The sequence below is a fragment of the Muntiacus reevesi genome, chromosome 10 (genome assembly GCF_963930625.1).
Source record: "Muntiacus reevesi chromosome 10, mMunRee1.1, whole genome shotgun sequence".
NCBI lineage: Eukaryota > Metazoa > Chordata > Mammalia > Artiodactyla > Cervidae > Muntiacus > Muntiacus reevesi.
The window spans coordinates 45774458-45801533 of NC_089258.1; the positions used below are offsets into that span (position 1 = coordinate 45774458).

General features: G+C 42.2%; 1 protein-coding gene across 1 annotated transcript in view; it reads right to left on the reverse strand.

The window, feature by feature from the left end:
- LOC136176275 (CUB and sushi domain-containing protein 1) overlaps nucleotides 1-27076 on the reverse strand; it is a 1594796-nt gene that overhangs the window by 335912 nt on the left and 1231808 nt on the right. The window contains exons 18-21 of the mRNA XM_065946402.1: nucleotides 17826-17942; nucleotides 15904-16119; nucleotides 11129-11317; nucleotides 2099-2268 (exon numbers count right to left, since the gene is read on the reverse strand). Coding sequence (XP_065802474.1) covers nucleotides 2099-2268; nucleotides 11129-11317; nucleotides 15904-16119; nucleotides 17826-17942 — 692 coding nt within the window. The remainder of the gene's footprint in view (nucleotides 1-2098; nucleotides 2269-11128; nucleotides 11318-15903; nucleotides 16120-17825; nucleotides 17943-27076) is intronic.

Consider the following 27076-nt stretch of genomic DNA (forward strand, 5'->3'; position numbering starts at 1 on the left):
GGAGCCCTCTCTGTTCCCCTTCTCATGTCTGTGTCAGAAGCTTTCTCTATTCCTTTACATACTTTAATAAAACTCTGCTACACAAAAGCTCTTGAGTGATCAAGCCTGGTCCCTGGTCCTGAAGCTAAAACTTTTTTGCAGATCAGGAATCCGGCACCATTCACTGTACACTATGACAGGTAATGTGGTTTAATATTTCCATCTCTTTAAGAGCTTTTCACAGTTTGTTGTGATCCACACAGTCAAAGGCTTTAGTGTAGTCAATAAAGCAGAAGTAGATGTTTTTTGGGAATCCCTTGCTTTTTCTTTGATCCAGTGGATGTTGGCAGTTTGATCTCTGCTTCCTCTGCCTTTTCGGAATCCAGCTTGTACATCTGGAAGCTCTTGATTCACATACTTTGAAGACTAGCTTGAAGGATTTTGAGCATGGCCTTGCTAGTGTGTGGAATGAGTGTAGCTGTATGGTAGTTTGAATATTATCTGGTATTGCCGTTCTTTGGGATTGGAGTAAAAACTGATGTTTTCCAGTCCTGTGACCTGTATTTCCCAAATTTGCTGACATCTTGAGTGGGAGGTTAGCAAAGAAAATAGTTTTGTATGATTCAACTTTAACTTTTTCTAGATCAGTGAGGATATAGTTTATACCTGAAAATCACTTCTTAATTACAGTGACTCATGCTGCCAACATGAGCTTTTTTGAAAGACCATTGCAATGAAAGAATAGCTAAATAAAATCTGTCTTCTAGATTATGACCTAGAACTGTGGTCAAGGGTGGACTTAGAGGAAGGGAGCACTTGCGTCTGGAAGCTTCTTTAGATAGAAACTGCCAGTGATCCACTTCATTCACTACGCAAACAGAGAACACCCCTGGGGGGCACTGGGGCCCACCCGGTAGCAGGCTCTTTGCATAGCTTCTCAATGCTCACAGCTTCGAGTGAGTCAAGTTAACTGGCCCTGAGCTGGAACGCTGTGCGTATCTGCGTAGAAGAACATGTGACTGGGCACCTTCGGACTTTAGAAAGGGAATGAGACGTGTTCCTCTTGTAAACCAGCTGTGGTGGTGGACAGGGTGCTCAGTCCCCCGGAACCAGCTGTGGACAGGCTGGATGGTGGCCAGTGTGGTCCTTGCTGCTCAAAGCCACTCTTTCCCTGAGGCTCAGGCTGCAAGTGCCAACTACTCAGGCCCTAGACCCAGGGAGGTCCCCAGTTTCCTGACATAGTTTCAGGAGATATGGGAAGTATTTCAGACGGAGCTTGGTGGCACTTGCAGTTGGAGCTAAGATTTTTAGATCAAGGCAAGACCTGGTGCCCTGGATCCATTCTCTGCCCATTTTCCTGAGTCCATCTGGAATGTGAGTGGTGTGCAGGTCTGAACCCCCAGCCCTCTGCCCCAGAGCAGCTCCCTGAGGCTCTGAGGCTAAGAATCACCTACTTCACTGACCCTTGTGGCTGGCCCCATGCCTCGGACACCCCAGAGTTCTGTGAACATAGCTCAGCCTTGTGTGTGAGACTGCCTCCTCCTGGTGTAGCTTCTCCACATACACCCGGCTTTGTGATCCCAGGACAGTGGCCAGGTTTGTTTCCACTGTCACATCAAGATTCTTTCAGCTCTGAAGGATGCTCTGTCGTGACCACATTTGCAAATCAAGAGGGACCTCAGAAAGGGTTGGTCTGAGGATCCTGCAAGATTTTACTAATACAACTCCTAGTGTGAGCTAGGCACAAGGCTACAAATATATATCTATATTAAATTATTTAATCCTCAAAACATCACAAAAAAAGGTAGGTACCATTGCATGCTTTTATGTATAAGAAAACTAAGGTTTAAAAATCTTAAAAAAATATGCCTAAGATACACAGCTAATGCACTTCAGATCCAGCATTACAGACTGAGATATTTTAAAGTCCATATATACATGATGATAGAGACCACTATCTCAAACCAGTTGGGCAAGCAAATTGGGAAAAATGTGTATATATAAAGATATAGATATATATATATAGGTATGTATCTATATCTATGATATAGCTGGATCAAGATCCTATTTATTCCTTGCGAAGGAAAGATGGAGTTCTATTAAAGAAAATTATTTTTACCTTCAGAATATCTCCTTCAAACAGCTGAAAGCTTCGTGCTCTGAGATGGATCCCCTTGCCAGCTTCCGTTTCAATCTTATAGATACACTCATGGTTATTATCATAGTTTGACGGGAAATTTGGAGACAGTAACGTTCCTTCATTTCCTTTGACACTTGCTCCACATTCAGCTAAAATAAACAGGACATTAAAAAAAAGAAAGAGGATTCAAAAGTGGAATTACTGATTTTAATAAATAAAAACTTTAAAATCATGGCAGCCCTCTTCTCTCTCAATGTATGTCTGCTGATAACATATTGCTTTTATAGACTAATGACTTCTTTTCACTGTTTTACCAACTGGTCAGGAAAGATATCCCCATTCATCCCATTTTCAAGATTTTCTTGTTTCTTTTAGTAGATGCCTCTTCCTCCTATCCTGCAAAGAGTTCTAGGGTGAAACAGATAAGCCTGAGCACTCTGACTGACCCCTGGGTGGTCGCCTCTCCGAGCCCCAGCTCGGCCTCGTGGAGCGCCCCCGCCAACCCCAACGTGCTGACTCCACAGCAATGTCCACGCAATTCCCCCTGCCAGCATTCCACGGCCTCAGCCTGGATGCACTTAAAGGGGATTTTCACCATGGACCGGACCACCGAGTCCTCCACTGCTGTGTCACAGTCCTGAGCCTGTCTGACTGTCTTGGGACAGAAGTCCCTGTGATGGCGGAAAATACATTCTTTTCCCCTTTTCCTGATGAAAGGAGAGGGCAGTTCACCTCCAGACCCAAATTTGCATAAAGAACTTAGAGTAAAAATGAAAACAAATACAGCCCTCAACTTTCTGCCAACTCAGAGAAAGTCACCTAGACTCTCAGCACCCGTTTCCTCACCAATGAAAGTGAATGCTAGGCTAACCTCTAAAACTCTAAGTGTCTAAAACAACCATAACAAGATAAAACTGCCCTGAGTGTTCACATGTGTGTTTGCATATGTGTGTGTGTGTGTGTGTGTGTGTGTGTGTAAGCTTGTGTGACAAGAACGCTCCATGTGACTCTGCATGAACTAACTTCTCAGTCACACTGTGATAAGCACAGTGACTTTTAAAATTCCAACAAAACAAGCCTGAGTGTGAAGAGTAATGATAAAATTGGAAACTGAAAATAAGTAAAATACCTGCACGTAATGGGGGTGAGAGCGGGGCAGGGTTCAGTTTAAGGGGGGCCTCCTGAGGGTCACACAGCTTGGAAATGTCCCAGGCATGCCCGTCTTCATAATCATAAATCTCCGACTGCCCAGTCTCTCTCTGACAATAACTGAAGTCCTCCTCTGTACAGAAGTGGGGCTTCCCTGGCCTGATGATGGAAGGAAAAAGCTGGAGATTCAGGGTCAACTCCAGATGATTTGTGCCCTTGAATCTCAGGATGTCCCCACATATGACGGTCAGGAAGAGAATCAGGGAGAAAACACAGGAGAACTTGGTTCCCCTGCCCTTACCTTTCCCTCCAAAAGGACATAACTGGGGGTTTTATGGGAAATGGGGGAGAAAACATTAAGAAATAAGCACAAGTGCCTTTATGGGCCTCATGGGCATGACTGAAGCAGGGGAACATTTGGGAGAACTTAGATCTGGCTGCAAACACAGACTGGGCAGGATGGCAGGGGGTGTCTGGGGGTCATGGAACCAGGATCCCTGGAGAGCTTGGAGCACAGAGGTGACCTGATAGATGGCTGTTTGGAAAAGAGGACACACACTAAAAGAAAACAGTGAATCCAAAGATTATAAAGGAAAGAGTCATAGTGTGAAAATGGACATGTAAACAAATTCTAGAATTCCCAGTCTAGAGGAACACACTGGAAGATCAAATAAGTACTTATGATGCTGGGAAAGACTGAAGGCAGGAGGAGAAGGGTAAGACAAAGGATGATGTGGTTGGATGGCATCACTGACTCAATGGACGTGAGTCTGAGCAAGCTCCGGGATATAGTGAAGGACAGGGAAGCCTGGTATGCTGCAGTCCATAGGAGTTGCAAAGAGTTGGACACGACTCAGCGACTGAACAACAAAAGGGTAGATAAAAAGTATAAGACTTTGCCTGTCTGGGTACAGCAATCTATTCTTCTTTTGGTCTATTCGTCACTTGAACTGAAGGCATTTTTATAAGTATTATATCATTAAATAAAGAAAACAATTCCATGAGGTCAGTATCGATGGTAAGTCCATTTTACAGATGAGGAAGCTGAGGCAGGTTAATTAACCTGCTCAAGATCACATGGGGCAGGGTGGGCAGTTGACAGAGCTGGGATTTGAACCTCAGGTGGTCTAGTAACAACCACACTATGTTGTCAAAGTACAATATTTATTATTAATTATGCTTACAGATGTTAAGAAACCCTGAAGAAACACATGTGAATTTATGACTCCAAAAGAGTAGGAACATGAGGCTGTCATGATTGAGCATCTTAACACTCTACAAAATATCCTGCCATGGAACAGGAACGTCTGCACCAGGATCTTGTTTGTGAGGCAGGCTAATGACTTAAGTTTATTTCCAATTGAATGTCCTAGTGCACAAAGACAGATGCAACATGATTTTCAAATGAAAGAACTGGAATGTGTAAAGAAGACTGAGTAAGTGCTCTAAAGCCCAAGACTGTCCCATAGGAGATAATTCAGTGAAATATGACAAACAGTGAAAAAGCAGGTGCTCAGAAACTTAAAGAATGCAAGTCATCAGAATTTCAGAAATTCTTTGAACTTGATTTCAGACATCCATTGCAAATCTCCATTCCTGGAGCAATTAAATGTGTCAATTTTAAGTTCTTTCCATAATCCATTTAAAATGACTTTAAGATGAAAGAATATAATTTCCTGTAAAATGAATCATTGGCTTTTTTTTTTTTTTTTTAATAAAGAACCTCTTGAAACTGTAATTAAAATTGAATTGTCATTTAGAGTTCTGTAATGGAACTAAACTTATAAAAGTAACTTCAAAAAATAGCAAGGAGTCAATTGATTTTTCAGTTAATTCTTCTGTACAAAAGCATCAACCTGTGAAGGCTGTCTTAGCAGCTCTGGGTGATATAACAGAAGAGATGAGAAGCTTAAAGGACAACATTGATCAGTATTTCTCACAGCTTCAGAAGCTGAAAGTCCACACCCAGAGCACTAACCATATTGTCTGTAAGCATTAATATTCAATATTAACAGATACTTTATCAGGGATATTAATTTACTATTTGATAGTAACACAATAGGTGAAAATATATGCTAAAATGGCAACTCACTTCAGGATCCTTGCCTGGAGAATCCCATGGAAAGAGGAGCCTGGCAGGCTCCACCAGGTCTCAAAGAGTCAGGTATGACTGAATGACTGAGCATGCACGCAATCTGCCTACTTACACTGATCTGATTCAAATTCTGTTGCTGAAGACTTGCTCCTCTAAACACTACTGAAGCCCACAGTGCCTCCTAATCTCACCGTGACACTTCTTCACATACGGGATGCAGGTCAGGGCAGTTCTCAGCCCCGCGTCCACTCAAAGTTCTGTTTATAACCAGGTGTTTATTAGGGAAAGGTGAAGCAGCGTGCTCATAACTCACTTGGCCTTCCTCCAGGGTGTGATCTTCAGAATGGATCTGCAACTCTGGTGTAAGGATAGGCTATTCTTATTTCTATGATTTTGAAGGAAGAAAGACAGACACAGAGTGTCACTGAATCAAACTGTGAGATCAAGATAGGCACCTCTGAAAGAAATCACGATTGGTTGATATTTACTGAGTAAGGCCCAGAGCTGAATCTGGGCTAAGGCAGCCCCCACTGTAAAGGAAAGGTCGGCCTAGCGGGGGAGACAGACATAAGAAGACAGGTTTACTGGCTCAGATGGTGAGCCCGGAGGGTCCCTCTCCAGCCGGGGAGTAAGCAGGGTGGAGAGAGCCGCATGGAGGGGGTTCAAAATGAGGAGGGGCAGTCTAGAAAAGGGGGTGCACGCTGTGAGTAAGGAGAGGTGAAGAGAGAGGCCTGCAGGTAAGAGAACCAGGCAAGTCCGCTTCTTGTGCAATGTGTACGGGACTGTAGGTGTGTGCCTAAGCTCAAGTTCACGAGTGAGCTGGGTGGGAAGTCCCAGGGTCTGCCAGTGAGTAACACTGACCCTTCCGCAGGCTGCCTCAAGTTCTGTTAAGCGACAGATGGAGGAGGCTCTGAATTCAGACAGATCACTACGGGGCTGCGGCCCCCCGGGCGGCAGTCCTGGAGGCAGGGGCATCTTCAGGATGTGAAGGTGAAGGCTTCTCTAGGCCAGGCAGAGAGGAGCTCTGGGGGAAGCAGACTCTTCAGAACTACCACTATTTGGATGTGGAGAAAGAGGGGAAGGGAGGGAGGAGAACTCCCAGGTGCCACGTGGGTCACCTGCTGGGTTTTAGTGCCCTCGGAAATATGGTTAGTCAGATTGAGTCTATTCTTTGCAGCCAAAGATGGAGAAGTTCTATACAGTCAGCAAAACCAAGACCTGGAACTGACTGTGGCTCAGATCATGAACTTCTTATTGCTTAAAATTCAGGCTTAAATTGAAGAAAGTAGGGGAAACAAAGTCCATTCAGGTATGACCTAAATAAAATTCCTTATGATTATACAGTGGAGGTGACAAATAGATTCAAGGGATTAGATATGGTGGACAGAAGTGCCTGAAGAACTATGGAAGGACGTCCATAACATTATACAGGAGGCAGTGAGCAAAACCATCCCAAAGTAAAAGAAATGTAAGAAGGCAAAATGGTTGTCTGAGGAGACCTTACAAATAGCTGAGAAAAGAGAAGAAGCAAAAGGCAAAAGAGAAAGAGAAAGATAAGCCCAACTGAATGCAGAATTTCAGAGAATAGCAAGGAGATAAAGGTAAGACTTTTTAAATGAACAACACAAAGAAGTAGAGGAAAACAACAGAATGGGAAAGACTAGACATCTGTGCAAGAAAATTGTAGATATCAAGGCAACATTTCATGCGAAGAAGGGCACAGTGCAGGACAGAAATGGTATGGACCTAACAGAAGCAGAAGATACTAAGAAAAAGATACTAAGCAGAAGATACTAAGAAGAGGTGGCAATGAAACACAGAACTATACAAAAAAGGTCTTAATGACCTGGATAACCAAGATGGTGTAGTCACTCACCTAAAATCAGACATTCTGGAATGTGAAGACAATTGAGACATAGTATGCATTACTACAAACAAAGTTAGTGGAGGTGATGGAATTTCAGCTGAGTTATTTCAAGTCCTGAAAGAGGATGCTGTTAAAGTGCTGCACTCAGTATGTGAGCAAATTTGAAAAACTTAGCAGTGGCCGTGGACTGGAAAACATCAGTTTTCACTCCAATCCCAAAGAAAGGCAGTGCCAGATAATGTTCAAACCGCTGTACAATTGCACTCATTTCATACGCTAGCAAGGTAATGTTCAAAATCCTTTAAGATAGGCTTTAGCAATACATGACCTTAGAACTTCCAGATGTACAAACTGGATTTAGAAAAGGCAGACAAACCAGAGATCAAATTGCAAACATTTGCTGGATCATAGAAAAAGCAAGAGGATTAAAAAAAATAATCTGCTTCATTGACTATGCTAAAGCCTTTGTGTGGATCACAACAAACTGTGGAAAATTCATAAAGAGATGGGAATACCAGGCCACCTTACCTGCCTCCTGAGAAACCTGTATGCAGGCAGGACAAGAAGCAATAGTTAGAACCAAAGATGGAACAACAGACTGGTTCAACATTGGTAAAGGAGTACAACAAGGCTGCGTATCGTCACCCTGCTTATTTAACTTATATGCAGAGTATATCAAGTGAAATGCTGGGCTAGATGAAGCACAAGCTGGAATCAAGATAGCCAGGAAAAATATCAACAACCTCATATATGCAAATAATACCACCCTAAAGGCAAAATGTGAAGAGGAACTAAAAAGTCTCTTGATGAAGGTGAAAGAGGAGAGCGACAAAGCTGGCTTAAAACTCAACATTAAAAAAACTAAGATCATGGCATCTGCTCCCATCACTTCATGGCAAATAGATGGGGAAAAGGTAGAAATAGTGACAGACTTTATTTTCTTGGGCTCCAATATCACTGTAAATGATAACTGAAGCCAAGAAATTAAAGGATGCTTACTTCTTGGAAGAAAAACTGTGCCAAAACTAGACAGCATATTAAAAACCAGAGACATCACTTTGCTGACAGAAGTTTGCATAGTCCAAGCTATGGTTTTTCCAGTAATCATGTATGGTTGTGAGAGTTGGACCATAAAAAAGGGTAAGTGCCAAAGAACTGATGCTTTCAAACTGTGGTGCTGGAGAAGATTCTTGAGAGTCCCTTTGGACAGCAAGATCAGACCAGTCAATCCTAAAGGAAATCAATCCTGAAGATTCATTGGAAGGACTGATGTTGAAGCTGAAACTCCAATACTTTGACCACATGATGCGAAGAACTGACTCATTAGAGAAGACCCTGATGCTAGAAAAGATTGGGGACAGGAGGAGAAGGGGACGACAGAGGAGGAGATGTTTGGATGGCATCACTGACTCAATGGGCATGAGTTTGAGTAAACTCTGGGAGTTGGTGGTGGACAGGGAGGCCTGGCGTGTTATAGTCCATGGGGTCGCAAAGAGTTGGATACAACTGAGTGACTGAACTGAACTGAACTGAACTGATCCTGAAGCGAAAGCTCCAAAACTTTGTTGACCTGATGCAAAGAGCCGGATCACTGGAAAAGACCCTGATGCTGGGAAAGATTGAGGGCAGAAGAAGGGGGTGACAGAGGATGAGATGGTTGGGTGGCATCATTGACTCAATGAATGAGATTTTGAGCAAACTCCAGGAGATAGTGAAGGAGAGGGAAGCCTGGCAAGCTGTAGTGTTTAATTCAGTCACAAGAGTTGGACATGACTTATCGACTGAACAATAACACGGTCATTCAAAGGTCTCTTGTGCCCAGATGGGCTGGAAGAAAATTTGGGGAGCAGCTGGTAAAGCACAAGAGGGAAAATATAGAAGAGCCTCAGGCCAAGCCACTGTGCTGTCTCAGTGCTGGGGTGAAAGGCCTAGGGTTGGAATCTTGCTAACTGTGCTGGTGGGCAAAGGTCTTAGGTTCTTAGTGTTCCCATCTGTAGAATGGATTTGACACATGCAAAAAGTTCAGAGCTGTGCTGGTCTAGAAATATTAACTATTATTTCAATCCTAGTTGCTCCTCATTTTACACTTAAGGCAACAATGCAAAAACCCAGATAATAAGAATGGATCTAGATAAAATAGAATAAATGCAAATAGAATATTATAATTGATAGACAATGCTACATATGGGGAATAAATCTTCAACTTCATTGGGTTGGGAGTTTTTCCTCCAGATTTTAACTATCTTGTTCAGTAATTTCTAATTTGGGGTAAGTGGATGCTAGGCAACTCTGGGAACATCTAGGATCATCTAGAAAATTATTTTCTTAGAAAGTACTCATTTTTTTCTTTAGGCCATGTCCAAAATTGGCATCCAATTCTCAAATAAAATCCATAACTTAGAAAAAGTGAGAACTACTATTTTAGGAGAAAGTCAGATCATAGAAAGGTCAGATATGCACCCCGACAGGAAGCAGAGAGATACACTTCATGTTCATTGGTCTATATTAAAGTCCTCACTACCCTACGTCTATGCCACATTGAAACACAATAAGACAGTATTGACTTTTGAATCACATAATATTTCTAAATAATTAAAGAGAGTCTGTGCTTTGGGAAAAGTATGGTCTACTAAGTTAACAATTCAGCACTTTTACGGGTTATGAAATTTCAGTTTCACAACTTGCCCACCAGGCTCAAGTGTATCAGCTGGTAAGAGGTCCGTGGAGGCTACCAGGGGCTGCTGAAGAACTCAGAAGGCTCACAGTTAAGGGGTCCGAGGGTCCTCACTAGACAGATGCCATAATCCTGTGACCTTAGCCATGCTTGGTAGCTCTAAAGGACAGACTGCAAGCCCTTCTCATGTCGAGCAGCACTGCAGAGGGCAGGCGCCAGACATGGCCCCGGAGCTAATGACTAGACTGGCCAGACCTTCAGCCCAAGCTTCCGTGTTTAAACTCTAAGCCACCAGATCGATTCTCTGCTAACTCCTCACAGTGGCACAGGCTCAGGTGAGCAACAAACACACCCCACGGAACAGGCATCCTGATTCCACAGTCTCAGCACAATGCCTTGTTCCAAATACCTAAATAAAGATTCATACAGCTCTACAGAATGACCGCTTGAATTCCTCGAGAACACAGGGAGAAACCTAATCCAGCATTGCAACTGCTGGCATGCCCACTTTGCAGGAGTATGTACAATCTTCTCATAAAAGTGTAAAGAAACATGACAAACAGATCACCAGCCCAGGTTGGATGCATGAGACAAGTGCTCGGGCCTGGTGCACTGGGAAGACCCAGAGGGATTGGGTAGAGAGGGAGGTAGGAGGGGGGATCGGGATGGGGAATACATGTAAATCCATGGCTGATTCATGTCAATGTATGGCAAAAACCACTACAATATTGTAAAGTAATTAGCCTCCAACTAATAAAAATAAATGAAAAAAAAAAAAGAAACAAGAAAACCAGTACTTTAAATTGTCACCAGGAGAGGCTCACTGCTTCTAACCAACAGAATTGTCAAAGGTTGTGGTAATACAGCCTGGCTTCTAGCTTTTGCTCTTTCTTTTGTCCCAGGTACACAGTATATATGTGTGTGTGTGTGTATATATATATATATATATATATATATATATATATTCTTCCTCCTTACTACGCTTGACAAAGGCTTTAGCTTTCCCCCCATTCAGTCATGAGGTTTTAGAGCTGGAAGGGGCTGAATTTATCAATGAGGCAACCACAGCCCAGAGGCATTCCCGTCCCCCTGCCCTGGGAAGTGGAGTGGTCCCCGTCCAGCCCAGCGGGTGGCGCTCACCCTCCCTGGCCCGGGGGCCCTGCGCGCTGACTGCACCACGCCCTGCCCCCTGGATGAATGAAATGAAAGCGTGTGACCACCTACCCACACACCTTGGCAGAGGTGCGCTCCACACACGACGGCCCCCACCCAGGCACGTGAGCTGGGTAGCACCTTCTAAGCGGTAACCCGGGAAGCAGGAGAAGGTCAGTGCGTCCCCGACTCCGAAGTGAAAGCCAATTCTTCTGCTGAAGGCAGGGACGCCAGGGTCATCGCACGGCTCGAGGTCGTACTCTGAGACAGGAAGGGATAGAGCACACGTGGGAATCTGTGTAAACACTCAAACATCACTTAGCAAGAATCAAAAGCTGCTATTATTTTTTAAAAAGTAAACCACTAGACATATATTGTTTTCCCCAGACTCTGCTGTGACTGTCACGTGGATTGCTGTTCTTTGTACTATGGGTTTTCACATGACAAATGGAATAACTTATAGTATTTAAAAATGCAGATGTAGGGACGCCCCTGGTGGTCCAGTAGCTGAGATACTGTGGTCCCAAAGCAGGGTGCCCAGGCTCAATCCCTAGTCAGGAAATTGGATCTCACATGCTGCAACTAAGCGTTTGCATGCTGCAACTAAGACCCAGTGCAGGCAAATAAGTAAATATTTTTTTCAAAATAGATGTATAACATTATAATAACCTGATCCATTTAGATTGTCACTTTAACAGTATGGACTTGTCTAGTGACACATCTAATTGTGGAAGTCAGTTACTGTCCTCTTCTTAAAGGTGATTTGGATAAACAAGACACAGCGGAGCAGAAACTAAAAGCAACGTCACAGGGTTTTGCTGGTGGAAAATTTATCATAACCAATTCCAACCCTAAAATACACCTCAGTATGGAACAGCAAAACTGTAACCTGCCTATGTTTAAATTTTAAGCCATGTTTTATTGAAATGCAGTAGAAAATGTTCTGGAAACTGCTGGAAATTTCTGCAAACTACTCAGGAAGAAGGTGCTAATTTAGTAATCAAGAAAAAAAAAGATTAATGTCTGGTGTTTTGCTGTATTTGTGGATTAAATGTACAAAATACCAGTGCTAATAACACTTTATATTTCTCTCATTCTATGGTATTGATTCTTTCAAACCTCAATTATAACAGTACAGTTGCATCTGCAGTGTCATTGGTCTCAAGATCCATCCTTCAGACCATTTTTCTCCTTCTTGTCTTTTTCTTCAGTGTCTAATGCCCAGTGCTTAGTCAGATAGGATCAAATGGTGACCACCATCAGGGATTTGAATGACAGAAAGAGTTTCAAAGAAGTTAATGTGACAGTTAAAGAATGAGCATTATTGCAATGAAGGGGAGACAAAAGACAGGTTTTCCTAAGATGGTGGGGAAAGTGTGCTGGTTCTTCCAAAAACAAATTGCCTCCCCTTCCTGATTTCCAGCTCTCTTAACTGTGGATTCTTTATTCTCAATAAACATAATAAATTCAACTATCATTCCCCCAGTATTTCTCAATTTGAATCCATGTTTTCTACTCCCATCACCCACAAGCTTTACCACTGGCGTCCTGACCTCATAAGAAGAACTCTCTTTCCCCATTTTCCCTTGTCTTACCCAACTTACTGGTCAACACGTGAGTACCATGCTGGCCACACTGTCTTTGTCCTGTTTTTCATTTACGTACAAACTCTGTTCTGGATCTCCAACATATTCAAACTACTCTGGTCACTCTGGAAATATGATCATTAATTTGACTTATTTTTAACATGACCCAGCAAGGGAAAAAGTAATATCATTTAATTCAACCCAGTAAATATTTATTTGTCATATCAAAACATAACAGTAGACTTCCTAGGAAGAAGAACAGATAGTACTGGACCTCTTGAGGGAGGAATTTGCCTGGTGAGGGATGAAGAAAGACTTTGAATGAAGAGGAAACCACATCTGTAAAGGCACTGAGCTGCCCATATTCTCATCTTTGGAAGAGAATGACCAGGAAATTATGTGAACTCACAGAAAGTTGGCATTCAGAAGGCAGAATCATAGGAGACCTGGTGAAGGGATGTTGGAATAGTAAGTGGACACAGAGAATGGTCAGAAATGGATGTTCAAGGTAGAGCAGATGGATCTGGGAAGGTAGACAGCCTGACCTAAACATTCTGGACTACTAAGTTCTTCTCTCCCAATATCCCTTCATTATCTGCAGGGACAGATAATGTGTGACACGGTATAGACAAACTGCATGTGTAATACAGCATAGACAAACATGACTTCTTGTCTGAGTTCTTCTCTCCCAATATCCCTTCATTATTTGCAGGGACTGGGAGACAAAATTGTCAAATGATCCTTTAATGTCTGTGTGCATGTGCACTCAGGCGTGTTCTGCTCTTTGTGACCCCATGGACAGTAGCCAGCCCACCAGGCTCTGCTGTCCATGGGACTCTTCAAGCAAGAATGCTGGAGCGGGAAAACATTCCCTTCTCCAGGGGATCTTTACAACTCAGGTATCAAACTCAGGTCTCTTGTGTCTTCTGCATTAGCAGACAGATTCTTTACCCAATGAGCCTTCTAAGAAGTCACTTCAATAAACTTTCTAAAAAAGACAGAAACAAACCAGACTAACAAGGAATAAAAAATCCAGATGTAAGAGCATACCGATTTGGTACAAATATTTGAAAAATCCTCAGATGAGCAAATGTTTCATTTGCACAGTAAAGTTGTTACTTCTTTGGGCAGAAAGAATAAACTCCATTGTGCTAGTGTCACTGGCAATCATTCACAGCCAGGTTTCAGTGTATTTTGTTCTTAGCCTGACTGTCTGAGAGCGCATGTGTGATAGAGTACAGACAAACATGACTCCTTGTGCAAGTCTTATAGACTGCGTTCTATGGGTTGTGTGCACATGAATTGTTACACATGCTCAAAAAGTGTTGCCACTTTGCTCTTAAAATTTAAAAATACTTTAAAACTGCCCCAAAGAGCTACAAAGACACAGAAAAGTGTGTGTTGTTCTTGTTCCCTTGCTTTGTTGCTGAGGGAGTTTATGGAAGGAGACAGCCAACTTCACACCTGCCCTCTGACTCCTGGAGTCAAAAGCCTCCTTGTGGCTGCGTCACTTGTGGCTGTGTGTGGGGAGTGATGGAACTAAGAAAGAGATGGTGTAGAATGGATAGAGGTTGCACAGACTCCTGAGAAACATCTACGGCACAGATCCACAGACTGGCACCACTGCCAATTTCTGTCTTTGGAGTATTCTGCTTAAATTCATTTTGGATCACGATGAAAGGAGGAAGAGAGTGGAGTGATAGTCTCACAGCGATTCTAATTGAGATCCACCCCCGGAGAACACACAGAGAGACAGATTTAGGTATTAGCGTTAGGAAGATTTAAGTCTTTGATATAGAAAGTGGCCAATTCCATGATTACCATTGATTGCAGCAAATTTCGAAGATACCAAGTAGTCTGAGCCTGTCTGGAAAGCTCCATTAATGCAGTGAAATAACAGGAAAAATCAACAAAGTCAGATTAAGATAAATGGCAACTGGTCGTAATTACAGGGAGTAGAAAATTATTCAGAGCATCTTAAAATCCCTAAGAAGTCTTTAAAAAAAAAACAATATTTCAATTTTAAAATCATACTTCAATAAAGCTAAAAAAGCTTTTATATATTTCATTTTATATATTTATTTCATTTTATATATTTCTTTCATTTTATACATTTTAATGATCATGTGATATTTAGAAAGTGTTTATTGACAACTTAACTAATTCCTACTGTGTGTAAGATATTGGACTGGAATTGATGTGATTGGACTGGAATTTCACTTGATGTGAAAGAGGAACAAGGAAATACTTCTACAAAGAGTTTTAGCCTCAGAAAAGGAGATAACATAAATACTCAGATATTTTAGCAAAGAATCTGATGAGTGGCATCAAAATTATTAGGGAATTAACTGGAACAATAAAAATAGAAGAAACTGTTTGTAATTATAGGATTCAGAGACCACCTTATGAAAACTACTTTAGCTCTGGGCAGTGAAACATGATATGGGAAAACACTTTCTTTGCCAAAGCATCAGATACACAAATGGAAATTAATACAATTGTTTACACCAGTCAGTCATCTCAGAGCTGTGACTGCCTCTGTCATCTGGGGTGTGTCTGAGACCCGGCAGGACATCTGACCCTGATGCTTGTGGAACACTGTTTAAGTGATTAAAATTATCCCCCAAATATTTGACCAGTTAACTGTCTGTACTGGTTTTTCTCACCTATAAAAATATTTTAATACCATTCTTAGCAATTTAACACATACAGACAATGGCTGAAACTACATAAACCTCTCACAAGTATTATCTATATTTTATAATAAAGGTGAAAATGTTTCCTAATTTTGAAGTATGGTTTGTTGCTTTAATGATGGCATTAAGGTCAATAAGAAGCTCATCCCCGATTGCACATGGTCACATTTTTTTCATCCTAAAGGTGGCTCTCATCACAAGTACTGGGTCTCCTGGAAGGTAGGACCCAAAACAACAAGACCACAGTGAATTCTGAGCACACTCCCCAGTAAGGACAGTGTCCACAGAGGTTCTGGTAGCACTGATGACAAGAGGCTGAGAAGGCAGTGATATTAGCAAATTTGCGGGGATGAGAATTTACAATTGACCGTGTGGCAAACAATGTCTTGGGGCTGCCAGGCAGCTGCCCCTGGGTCTCACCTCCTTCTCCACATCAACTAGACCTTCCCACTGGTCAGCCGTTTACCTGTAAACACAGACACACAGACACACACACACACACACACACACGTGTGCACTTCTTCACACAATGGTACGATTACTGCCAGAGAAGACCCCAAAGTACCTGAAAACGTGATGTTGAAGCCCTCATAGGAAATGGAAAAGTCTGATATAAACCGAAGCTGGGCTGTGAAGTTTCCAAACAAACCCGCCTTGATGGTGTGAGGCAGCACCGAGCCCGTGAGCCTGGCCACTGGTTCCGAGAAGCTCCCGTCCTCGGTGATCAGCAGGTAGTCGTGGGAACTCTCCAAGTGAAAGGTGTGGAAGATCATTTGGACTCCTGAGAGACGGAGACGGAGTCGGTGAGGGGGAGACACAGAGAGAGAGATGGAGTCAGTGAGGGGGAGACAGAGAGAGAGAGAGATGGAGTCAGTGAGAGAGACAGAGAGAGAGATGGAGTCAGTGAGGGGGAGACAGAAAGTGACAGACAGACAGAGAGAGATAGTGAGAGGGAGACAGAGAGAGATGGAGTCAGTGAGGGGGAGACAGAGAGAGAGACAGACAGACAGACATAGTGAGAGGGAGACAGAGAGAGATGGAGTCAGTGAGAGGGAGACAGAAAGTGACAGACAGAGTGAGATGGAGTCAGTGAGAGAGACAGAGAGAGAGATGGAGTCAGTGAGGGGGAGACAGAGAGAGAGAGATGGAGTCAGTGAGGGGGAGACAGAGAGAGAGACAGACAGACAGACATAGTGAGAGGGAGACAGAGAGAGATGGAGTCAGTGAGGGGGAGACAGAGAGAGAGACAGACAGACAGACACAGTGAGCGGGAGACAGACAGAGAGAGAGAGAGACAGAGATGCAGATGGTGAGCGGGAGAGAGAGATGGAGAAAGAGAGAGACAGAGAGAGAAAGAGCAGAGAAGGGAGTAAAGGGGGTATTGATAGCATCAATAATTGGGGAAAAAATTCCTTCTAGGCATCAAAGTCTTGACTCAAAATCAATCTTAAAATGCAACCTGAATTATGAAGTTTGAAAGAAAAGTACAGAGAATGGGTAATCTGTGTCTGTATCTATACCTATATACGCCAAAACATTTGGTTTTGCTGTTTATCCCTTCTTCTTTCTTTTAGGCGTATATAGGTATAGATACAGACACAGATTAGACACATGGATATACAGAGAGCTATGGATGCAGGTTCCGACATAAATACATAACTAAACTCGGCAGGGGGGTTCAATGAAATGTGCAGAGCCCCTCAGGACAAGCATTTGTGACTGAGGAGATAAGGACCAGACCACTTTCCCATTGATAGTAAACATGTCCTTTAGAAACACCAGGCTTGGAGGTTTAATACAGAAACTTACACAAATGAGGGAAGAGAGTTGTGAAATCCTAGTTTCAAGTGGCTCTTTGGGCACATGATCCCCTAGTAGCTATACCCACAAAGTATTATTTCTGAATTCCTATACATAGTGAATATAATTAACCATGAACAGATCTTTTTAACAAAAATATTTATTTTTATAATTACAAAACCCTAGTCACTCATAACTTGCTTATTCTTTTTTTTTTCTTTTTCAATTTCCTTCAAAGCCAAGTTCTCCATAACATACAATTACTCATTATGTGTAATAATACTCTTCAGAGTTAGAACACATGGCAAATACAAGAATGGGGCTTAGATTTATCATGGAAATGAGAAGTTAGATAATTATTTATCTCCTTTTATTTAAGTGTTATTAACATTTTGTATAATGCATGCCTCTTTTCTTCAGCATTGCACCAGATTTTCAAGCTTATGTTTACAGGCATAAATTCGAGTTATCTGATCAATAGAGAATAAAATAAGGAATCAACTTTTGCTTGAATGTACCAATAATTTAAAGATTATTTTTCTTCTAGAATCTTATTAAAAATCAGCTAGCAATCAAAACATATATGAGGAAATTAGTTATCTTACTTACTCGCACATCAATATTTTTTGTTCCCATGTTTGCATCTAGTTAATTACTTTATATTTTTGAAATCTGTAATATTCTTACCCTTTCCATGAGACACCTCAATGGTCCATGTACAGTTTAGAGAGTTTGGGTAAAAATCTGGAAACCCAGGAGAAAGAATTGTTCCACTCTTTCCATGGATGTATCCTCCACAGAGGGCTTAAATAATAAGAGAGATCATTTTAGTATTAAAGTTTCACAATGATTGCTCCAATAAAATACTTTTAAAGTGGCATTTAATTTGCACAAGGACTAAAAGAATATTTAAGGTCACCTCCATGAAAAATAAAACAAAGCAAAAACTTTATTCTGCCTGCAATGTGTCATTGCATATACAGTTCATATACAAAGACCTAAAAAGTAGTACAACACCTGGAGAGACACCCCAGAATAGGCTATACCAGCTGAAGTGGAACCCTCCTATGACGGTGAGGTCTATGCGTCTGCGTGACTGCATCACAGGATGCACAGACTTGGACCTGAGTTCATTCCGAGTGCGTCTCTGAGGATGCTCCTGGCTGAGGTGACATTGGAACAGGTGGGCCGAGGAGAGCAGGCGGCCCTCCCTGGAGAGGGTGGACCTCTTCCAACAGGTCAGAGGCCCGAGGAGGTCGAAAAGGCTGAGCATCTTACAAGCAAGATGGAACACATCTTGCCCGGCGGCTTTCACACTGGGATGTCAGCTTCCTTCCTATCCTCAGTCTTGAAAGGAAGCATCAGCTCCTTCTGAGTCTTGAGGCCGCTGACCTCCAGACTGGAATTCACACCCTTGGGGCCCCTGAGTCCCCAGCTGGCTGACCACAGATCTGACGGCTTCACAGCCTCTGTAATCATGTGAGTCAACTTATAATAAATTTCTCCATCTCTACCGACATCTCTGTATCTTAGTGGTTCCAATCCTCTAGAGCTGCCAGCATTCTTGGTAGCACTTCATTGAATTTAAATCCTTTACAACAACATGTGCCCTGTTCAATATGTCTTGGTCTCATTTTTGAAAGAAGAAAAAGAAAGTAGTACATAATCACTTGAGGGAAGAAGTCGAGATGTTTAGGAATCAGTGTCCTATGGAGGTTTCAGTGCTCAGACCTTGATGCCAGAAAGCGATGAGTTCAGATGCCAACCTGTCTCTGACTCTCTGGTCTTTGACAAGTAGCTCGTCCTCCTTCCTGCTCATCTGTCTTATCTTAAAACCGAACATAGTGATAAAAGCCATCTCTTAGGGTACCTGTTTGTAACAACTAGCTTCATAGAACACAATTCACAGGGTCCCCTATGTGTTAAATACCCAAGACATTAGCTGTTGATACTATGAATGGATGTTCATAGCATCACTATGTACAATATACAGATGTCCAACAACAGATGACTGGATAAAGAAGATGCAGGACATATGTACAACTTGGCCATAAAGTCTGAATCAGTTCTGGGGAGGTGGATGGATCTATAGCGTGGAGTAAGGCCGAAAGAGAAAAACAAATACAGTATGTTAATGTATATATATATGGAATCCAGAAAAATGCTATTGATGAACCTATTTGCAGGGAAGGAATGGAGACGGAGATGTAGAGAATGGACTTGTGGGCACAGTGGGGAGGGAGAGAGTGGGATGGCTGGAGAAAGTAGCGTCAGCATATATACACTATCAGGTGTAAGATACCATCTTACACCAGGTGAGAAGTTGCTGTGTTGCACAGGGGGCCCGTCTGACACTGTGTGATAACCTGGAGGGATGAGGTGGGGGAGAGGAGGCTAGGGAGGAACAGGAAGTATGTATAATTGTGGCTGATTTATGTTGCTGTGTGGCAGGACCCAACACAACATTTTAACATTAAAAATTTTTAATTTTTTTAAATTTTATAATTAATTATAAAAATTTTTAAAAAACAAGAAAAAGAGCAAGATATCGATAATTTAAGACTTGAATAAACTTTATATAACTTAATTTTGCAAACAATTGAAAAGTGGATGTTTTTCTTTTCTTTTCTATCTTAAGTCTTATCAACGTTTCCTGAGAATGGAAGAGCTGAAGCAACAAGGAATCAAAGCAGATCAAACTGGCACAGGGGAGCTGGGGGGAAGGGCAAGGGACCAGGTTCAGCCCTGAGTCAGTCTCCAGGTCCTCTGGACCCGTGACCCCCATGCCGTTCAAGGGTCCACTGCCACATGAAGTCCTGAATCATGTGTCAGAAAAGCTGTTCCATAAATAGCACTCAGAAAAGAATGAGCTTAATTGTAGAAAAAGTGATATTTCTCACCATGCTCACTCAGCATGTTATTTTAAGAAAACAGATAATTTCTTTGAATATGCAAACTGAGAACTAGGTAAAAGCCAGCAAAATAGAAAACTCTGAAAAAGAGTTCTAGAATATTTTAAGAGGCTAAAATTTTCACATCTTAAAGTTACATTGACACATTTTATTATGAAAAATGTAATATTAACATAGCATTTAACATTAATTTATTCAAAAAATAGTTACCAAGCACCTGCTATTTATGAGCAAAATAGACAAAAATCTCTGCTCCGGCAGAGTGCACCTTCCAGCTGAAGAAGAGAGAATACAATATGAGTGAGTGATTATATACAGTGTTGGAAGATGACACACGCCAGGGAAGAAAATGCAGAAAGAAGAACAGGCATGGAGCAGAATAAACGGGGTCGGGGCGGGGGGCAGCCTGACTGAAGAGGTGGCCTGTGAAGAAAGACTTGAGAAGAAGAAGGAGGCACTTGGCAATGTGGGGAAGAACTTGCGGGAAGACAAAATCACCAGGACGAAGGCCAGAGAGAGAGTGGGCTGCTGGTTGCTGTTCAGTCGCTCAGTCGTGCCCGATTCCTTGTGACCCCACGGACTGCAGCACGCCAGGCTTCCATGTCCTCCTTCCCTGCCCATCACCTCCTTCAGTTTGCTAAAACTCATGTCTGCTGAGTCTATGGTGCCATCCAGCTATCTCATCCTCTGCTGTTCCCTTCTCCTCCTGCCCTCAGTCTTTCCCAGCATCAGGGTCTTTTCCAATGAGTCAGCTCTTCGCATCAGGTGGCCAAAGAATTGACACTTCAGCTTCAGCATCAGTCCTTCCACTGAATCTTCAGGGTTGATCTCCTTTAGGGTTGACTGGTTTGATGTCCAAAGGGACTCTCAAGAGCCTTCTCTGGCACCCCAGTTTGAAAGCATCAATTCTTCGACGCTCAGTCTTCTTTTGGGTCCAACTCTCACATCCATACATGACCACTGGAAAAACCATAACCTTAACTATACAGACCTTCGCTGGCAAAGTGATGTGTCCGCTTTTTAATGTGGTGTCTAGATTTATCACAGCTTTTCTTCCAAGGAACGATCATATTTTAATTTCATGGCCACAGTCACCCTCCACAGTGATTCTGGAGCCCAAGAAAATAAAAGTCTGCTGGAATTGGGGGGCAATCTGGTGGGGAGGGTGGGGAGAGAAGGGAGAGAGTCCTGGGCCCTGGGGCTATGGGGTCAGATCCCACCCAGGCCATGGACTATCTCTGGTGTGATGAAGGGCCACCCAAGGGCCCCGCACAGAGGCTGACATGGGCCCACCTGGCTTTTCGTTTGGGTGCTGGGCTGATATGTGAAGAGGGGACTGGGTGGCAGAAAGCGAAACAGGTAAGACCCTGGACAGAACATCAGCATAGAAGTGGTGAGAAGTGGTCAGAACCCCCATGTTTTGCAGATAGAGCCAATAGGATTTCCTTGTCAATGGGATGTGTGTGCCATGAAGGAAAAGGAATATTGTGCGATGAGCATAAGGGTCTAAGGTTGAGTGGGAAAAATGGACTGGGGGAGAACCAGGTTTTGAAAGTAAACCAGTTCAGTTTTGGACACACAAGTGTGGTACTTATTAGACATCCATGCAGAATGATTGGAGCTGTAATTGGATATGCAAGTCTGGATCCCACGAGAGAGGTTTGACCAAGAGGTAGAAAGATGAGATTGTCAACACTGTGAATGCAGATGTAGATAAAAAGACTAAAACCTGGGCTGTTCCTATGAATAAGACAGACAAGTCCCTGTTTTTCCAGTTTACTTTCAGGTGGGCAAGGCAGATACATTAATAAAAAGATAGCCAAGCATGATTTATTCTGAGGACAAGAATTGTAACTGGTTCTCAGAGGCAGGTGCGGTGAGAGAGTTCAGCGGGGCAAGTGATGTCCACGCGGCCTCGGCGATGAACGCCAAGTGAGTGAAGAAAGGGTGGAGGCAAGGCAGACAGTCAGTCCACCCAGGGCTAAGAGTTGGCTCAGTGACAGGCCAGTAGCTGCCAATTTACCACAAGGCCATTGGGTTCCTGCTGGTCTTTTAAGTAAAACCCTCCCCTTGCAGATTCTGCTGTTATCAGCTTCTGTCATTCCCACATTCTCCCTCATCTTCTCAGACCATGCACCAAGTCTTCCAGGAAATTCAAGTTTGCAAACAAGTCAGTTGTTTCAAAGAACCAGAAACCTGCCTTCACTAATTTTATTTTAAAATATCTACTCTGCCTAGATTGGAGGAAGGCAGGAGTTGAGGTATGTAGACTATATCACAGGTGCTAGTCATTTTCCACATGGGAGGTAACAGCAGAAAAGGGGGAGGAAGAAAAGGTGAGAGATTCTACTCGCTCCCTGAAAGATACCATTTATTTCCACAGCACCAACTGTAACTGAAGCTGAAGTTCCAATACTTTGGCCACCTGATACAAAGAGCTGACTCATTTGAAAAGACCCTGATGCTGGGAAAGACTGAAGGCAGGAGGAGAAGGGGACAACAGAGGATGAAATGGTTGGATGGCATCACCAACTCAAAGGACATGGGTTTGGGTGGACTCCAGGAGCTGGTGATGGACAGGGAGGCCTGGCGTGCTGCATTTCATGGGGTCGCAAAGAGTCAGACATGACTGAGCGGCTGAACTGAATCGAGCTCTAACTTGTAACCTCACAGCTTTCAGAGTCACAATTTCAACGCTGATATACACTATCGCATGCACGCTCAGTCAAGTGTCTGACTCTTTGGTGACCCCATGGATTGCAGCCCCCCAGGCTTCTCTCTCCATGGGATTTCCCAGGCAGGAATACTGGAGTGGGTTGCGATTTCATTCTCCAGGAGATCTCGACCCAGGGATCAAACCCACATTTCCTGCAGATTCTTTACCACTGAGCCACTTGGGAAGCCCCATACACTATTGATACTATGTACAAAATAGACAACCAGTGAGAACCTACTGCAGAGCTCAGGGAACCCTGCTCAGTGCTCTCTGGTGAACAAAATGGGAAGGAAACACAAGAAAGGGGATGGATGTGTACACACAGCTGAATCACATCTCTGGAGAGCAGGAATTCACACAACATTGTAAAGCAACAGCATTCCAATTAAAAAAAAAAAAAAAAAAAACCCTTCACTTCTTTCTCAAACCACAGCTGGACTGGCAACTGCTCGCTAAGCATTTCAGAATGAAACCTGTGGGTCCCTACTCTCCCCTCACTGCCTGCGTCTTCACCTCTCACTTCTGGAAAGTTCTGTAACTGGTGTGTTTCAGCTTGCTTGTGTGCACTTGACCTCCTGCCTCCTAACTCTTGCTTCTTCCTTGAGGAGACTAGAGCATGAAAGCATGCAGTATACTGGCTGATTTGTTTCTTTACTTTTTCCATTATTTCCTCTTTTTTTTTTTCCCCCTTTAAACTATTAATAAAGTTCTATGTAAAGCAAAAAAATAAATGGGGTTACTTTTCATTTCAGATTATTTGCAGACTCCCCATGCCCTACAGAAGTTGTTTTTGTTCACTCATTCATTTATATGGAAATCCTTTGCTTAAAAGAAGTCTTCTACAGAACACCATGATTTAAAAAAAGAAAAAAAATCATGGATCAGGAGACCTGGTCAGTTGAGGTGGCCCTGCCCTTGTCCCGGCTTTCACTTTGAACACAGCACATGAGCCTCAGACCTCTCACCCATGGAATCAGGGCCAGGTTCACAGGACCAGCCTGAGAGGCCCTTGAACTGCCTTTGATCAGCACCCACCCTCAGCAAACACACCTCTCTCCTTCAGTCCCTGCCGGCCGTGTTTATGACTCTATGCCTGATTCTCACTGCTTCTTCACTTTCAGCCTTTTCTTTCCTCTCAACCTCATTACTAAAGATGCATCATGAAAGCTGTCATCCAAGCCTTTCAAGTTCTTTTAGCTCTGTATTTTCAACCATTTATCCTGTGTCTAATAGAGCATTTACTTCATTGGATGATTGAAAAATAAGTCTTTCTTCTCTCTGTTCTAATAGAATATGAACTTGCCAACTGTGTGCTTATAAAATCAGTGGTTTTCCAATAAATGCTTGCAGAAAGAACAAAGAGTTTAAAAAATATTTATAAAATATAGAAACTTTTCCAAAGATTTCTTACATTTGTTTTTCACCAAAAAAGTAGGGTCAATTTATTGCAATGTTCACTTTGCTTCTTCAAAACCTGAGTATCTAAAGTATAAACAGAAAAAAAAAAAAATGAAATGCAGCAATGCTATTAATATGATGTGAGAGATATTGATAGAATTTACCTTTTTTCATGGTGATATAAAATATTATAATTAATTCTGATTTCTTCTTTCCTTTCTGAGAGCTGTGAATTTTTGAAAGTGTAAATATCCTATTGATGTATTATTTGTCATAATAAAAACGTATAGGGTTTAGGAGATAGCTTATGACTTGCAAAGGCAACAAAAATAATTCTTAAGGTTAAATGAAAACAGTCAACCATGACAGACTAAAACTTTTGCAATCAAACTCTAAAATCTTCCAAAGTGTGCAGATTTATTAATCACCTTTTATCATAAATGTATTATTATCTGAGACAGGTTACAAGGAAGCATAAGCAAATAGTTAACATTACCAATCTCTTTTGAGAAAGTTTAAACTCCAAATTTACATAAATTTAAATTGGGAGACAATAGTAGATAAAATGCACAAATCTAACGCACCTGATCATTTTCTATGGAAAACAAATATACAGCACCTCAGATATTTGCAAAGCACACAAGGCCCTTTCCAGTCTATGCCCATGCCATTTCTAGAAAACTTCCTTCTGGTCATTCCACTCTTTCCATTCACTCTCCTTCACTGAACCTCCAGGAATTTGCAGAAAGTTCCATGCTGATCAACTCAGGTGAGCTTGCTCATTTCCTCTGCCTAGAACGCCTCTTTGCATATTAGATTTTGAGAAATTCTACTCAGCACTGGATTCCCATCCCAGGGTTCTATTTTAGATGAGTTCTTCTTCAATTGCTACTTCCTAGAAGAGACTGTACTAAATGATTAAATGTGAATATGTAAACACTACAGTCTGAATGTTTGCGTACCCAAAACTCATGTTGAGATCATAAGGTCTGATGTGATGGTATCAAGGGTGGGGCCTCTGATATGATCCAGTCATGAGAACTGTGGCTGGTGGTTGTGGTGGTGATTTAGCTGCTCAGTCATGTCCGAATCTTTGTGATCTCATAGACTGTAGCCCGCAGGCTTCTCTGCCCATGGTATTTCCCAGGCAAGAGTACTGGATTGGGTAGCCATTTTCTTCTCCAAGGGATCTTCCTGACCCAGGAATCAAACCCACATCTCCTGCACTGGCAGGCAGATTCTTTACCATTGAGCCACCAGAGAAGCCCCATGAGGGCTGAGGTCTCATTACTGGGACTGAAAGTGAAATCGCTCAGTCGTGTCTGACTCTTTGCGACCCTATGGATTATAGCCTACTAGGCTCCCCGGTCCATGGGATTTTCCTGGCAAGGGTACTGGAGTGGTTGCTATTTCGTTCTCCAGAGGATCTTCCTGACCCAGGGATGGAACCCAGGTCTCCTGCATTGCAGGCAGATGCTTTACCCTCCGAGCCACTAGGGAAGCCCTTACTGGGATTGGAACCCTGATAAAAGAGGCCCCAGAGTGCTCCCTCATTCTTTCCACCATGAGATGACTCACTGGGAAGATGGCTGTCTACACCCCAATATAGGGCACCGTAAGAACTCAGCCATGCTGGCAGCACCCTGATCTCAAAGAGAGTCATCACCCAGAATAGTGAAAGATAACTTCTGTCACACAATTTGCAGCATTTTGTTATAGCAATTCAAATGGACTAAGAATATATACCACTTGATTGACAGGATTATAAGTGCTAAAGTTAGACTTTTAGAACTACATATGGGAGAAATGGATGTCAGAAAAGCTAGTAGTGCTAGTGACCTGGAGCAAATGCAGAAGAATTCTGGTAAAGGTGGAGTGCCACCTGGTCTTGCAGGATGAGGATGACTGGATAAAAGTGGAAAATAGTCTTGGATAGATACTAAAACATTTAAACAAAGCAAGTTGCAAACATCAAGTCAAAATAACATGCGCATATAGTTCTCGTTTGAGAAGAGTCCATTCAAAATGACAGGTCTGGTTAGGATAAATCTCTCATTTTTATATGTCAGCTTTCTTCACCAGATCAAGAATCTATTAAGCAGCTGATCTGATGACTGGGCTGTCTTCTGTGTTGAACTAGCACCATCCTACACCACCGCCCAGCGGTGGAATAATGAGCAGGGGACCCCACACTGTCAGTCTCTCCAGCTCACACTGGGAAATCAACAGTTGAAACAACTCGAGAAGCCCCACTGGAGCAGATGCTCAACCGGCCTACCTCAAAAGCAAGTGCACAAAAGAGAGTAGCTTATATAAGTTTCATTTCTAAATTCCATTTTTAGCTCTAGCCCATAAAATCATTAAAGCTGCACAATGACATTCAACAGAGCCATGAATTTGTATATTATGTAAACATTTCAATAAAATTATTCATATGATTAACTTACAGATTTTGGATTAAGTGATTTAATAAAATATATTGATTGATATTCAGCTAAGTGTGAATAACATGGAAATCTTTTAAGTGTTAGGCCCTTATTATACTTAGTGTTCTTAGAAAAATTGTTGTTAGTAAAGACTCCACATAAGGAGTGAACATTTTGGTATAGTATTTAGGTCATATTCAAGTTTTATAAATTTTTAAATAGTACAGTAGCTAGTATCCTTCTGACACTAGTAGTTGTAAACATGAATTTTATTTATTTTTTTATTATTAGACTTCTAATACAAAAATAAAACATGGCAACAAAAATTCAAATAACACCATAAAATGAAGAGCTAAAAAAGTCTCTCTTCACCCTCCGTGATAGCCTACTAACATCCCAAAAAGGGAGGAAATTTTCCTTGCAGTTATAATTTTAGATTATAAATATATACAATTATGTATATATTTATATTATATATACGTATAT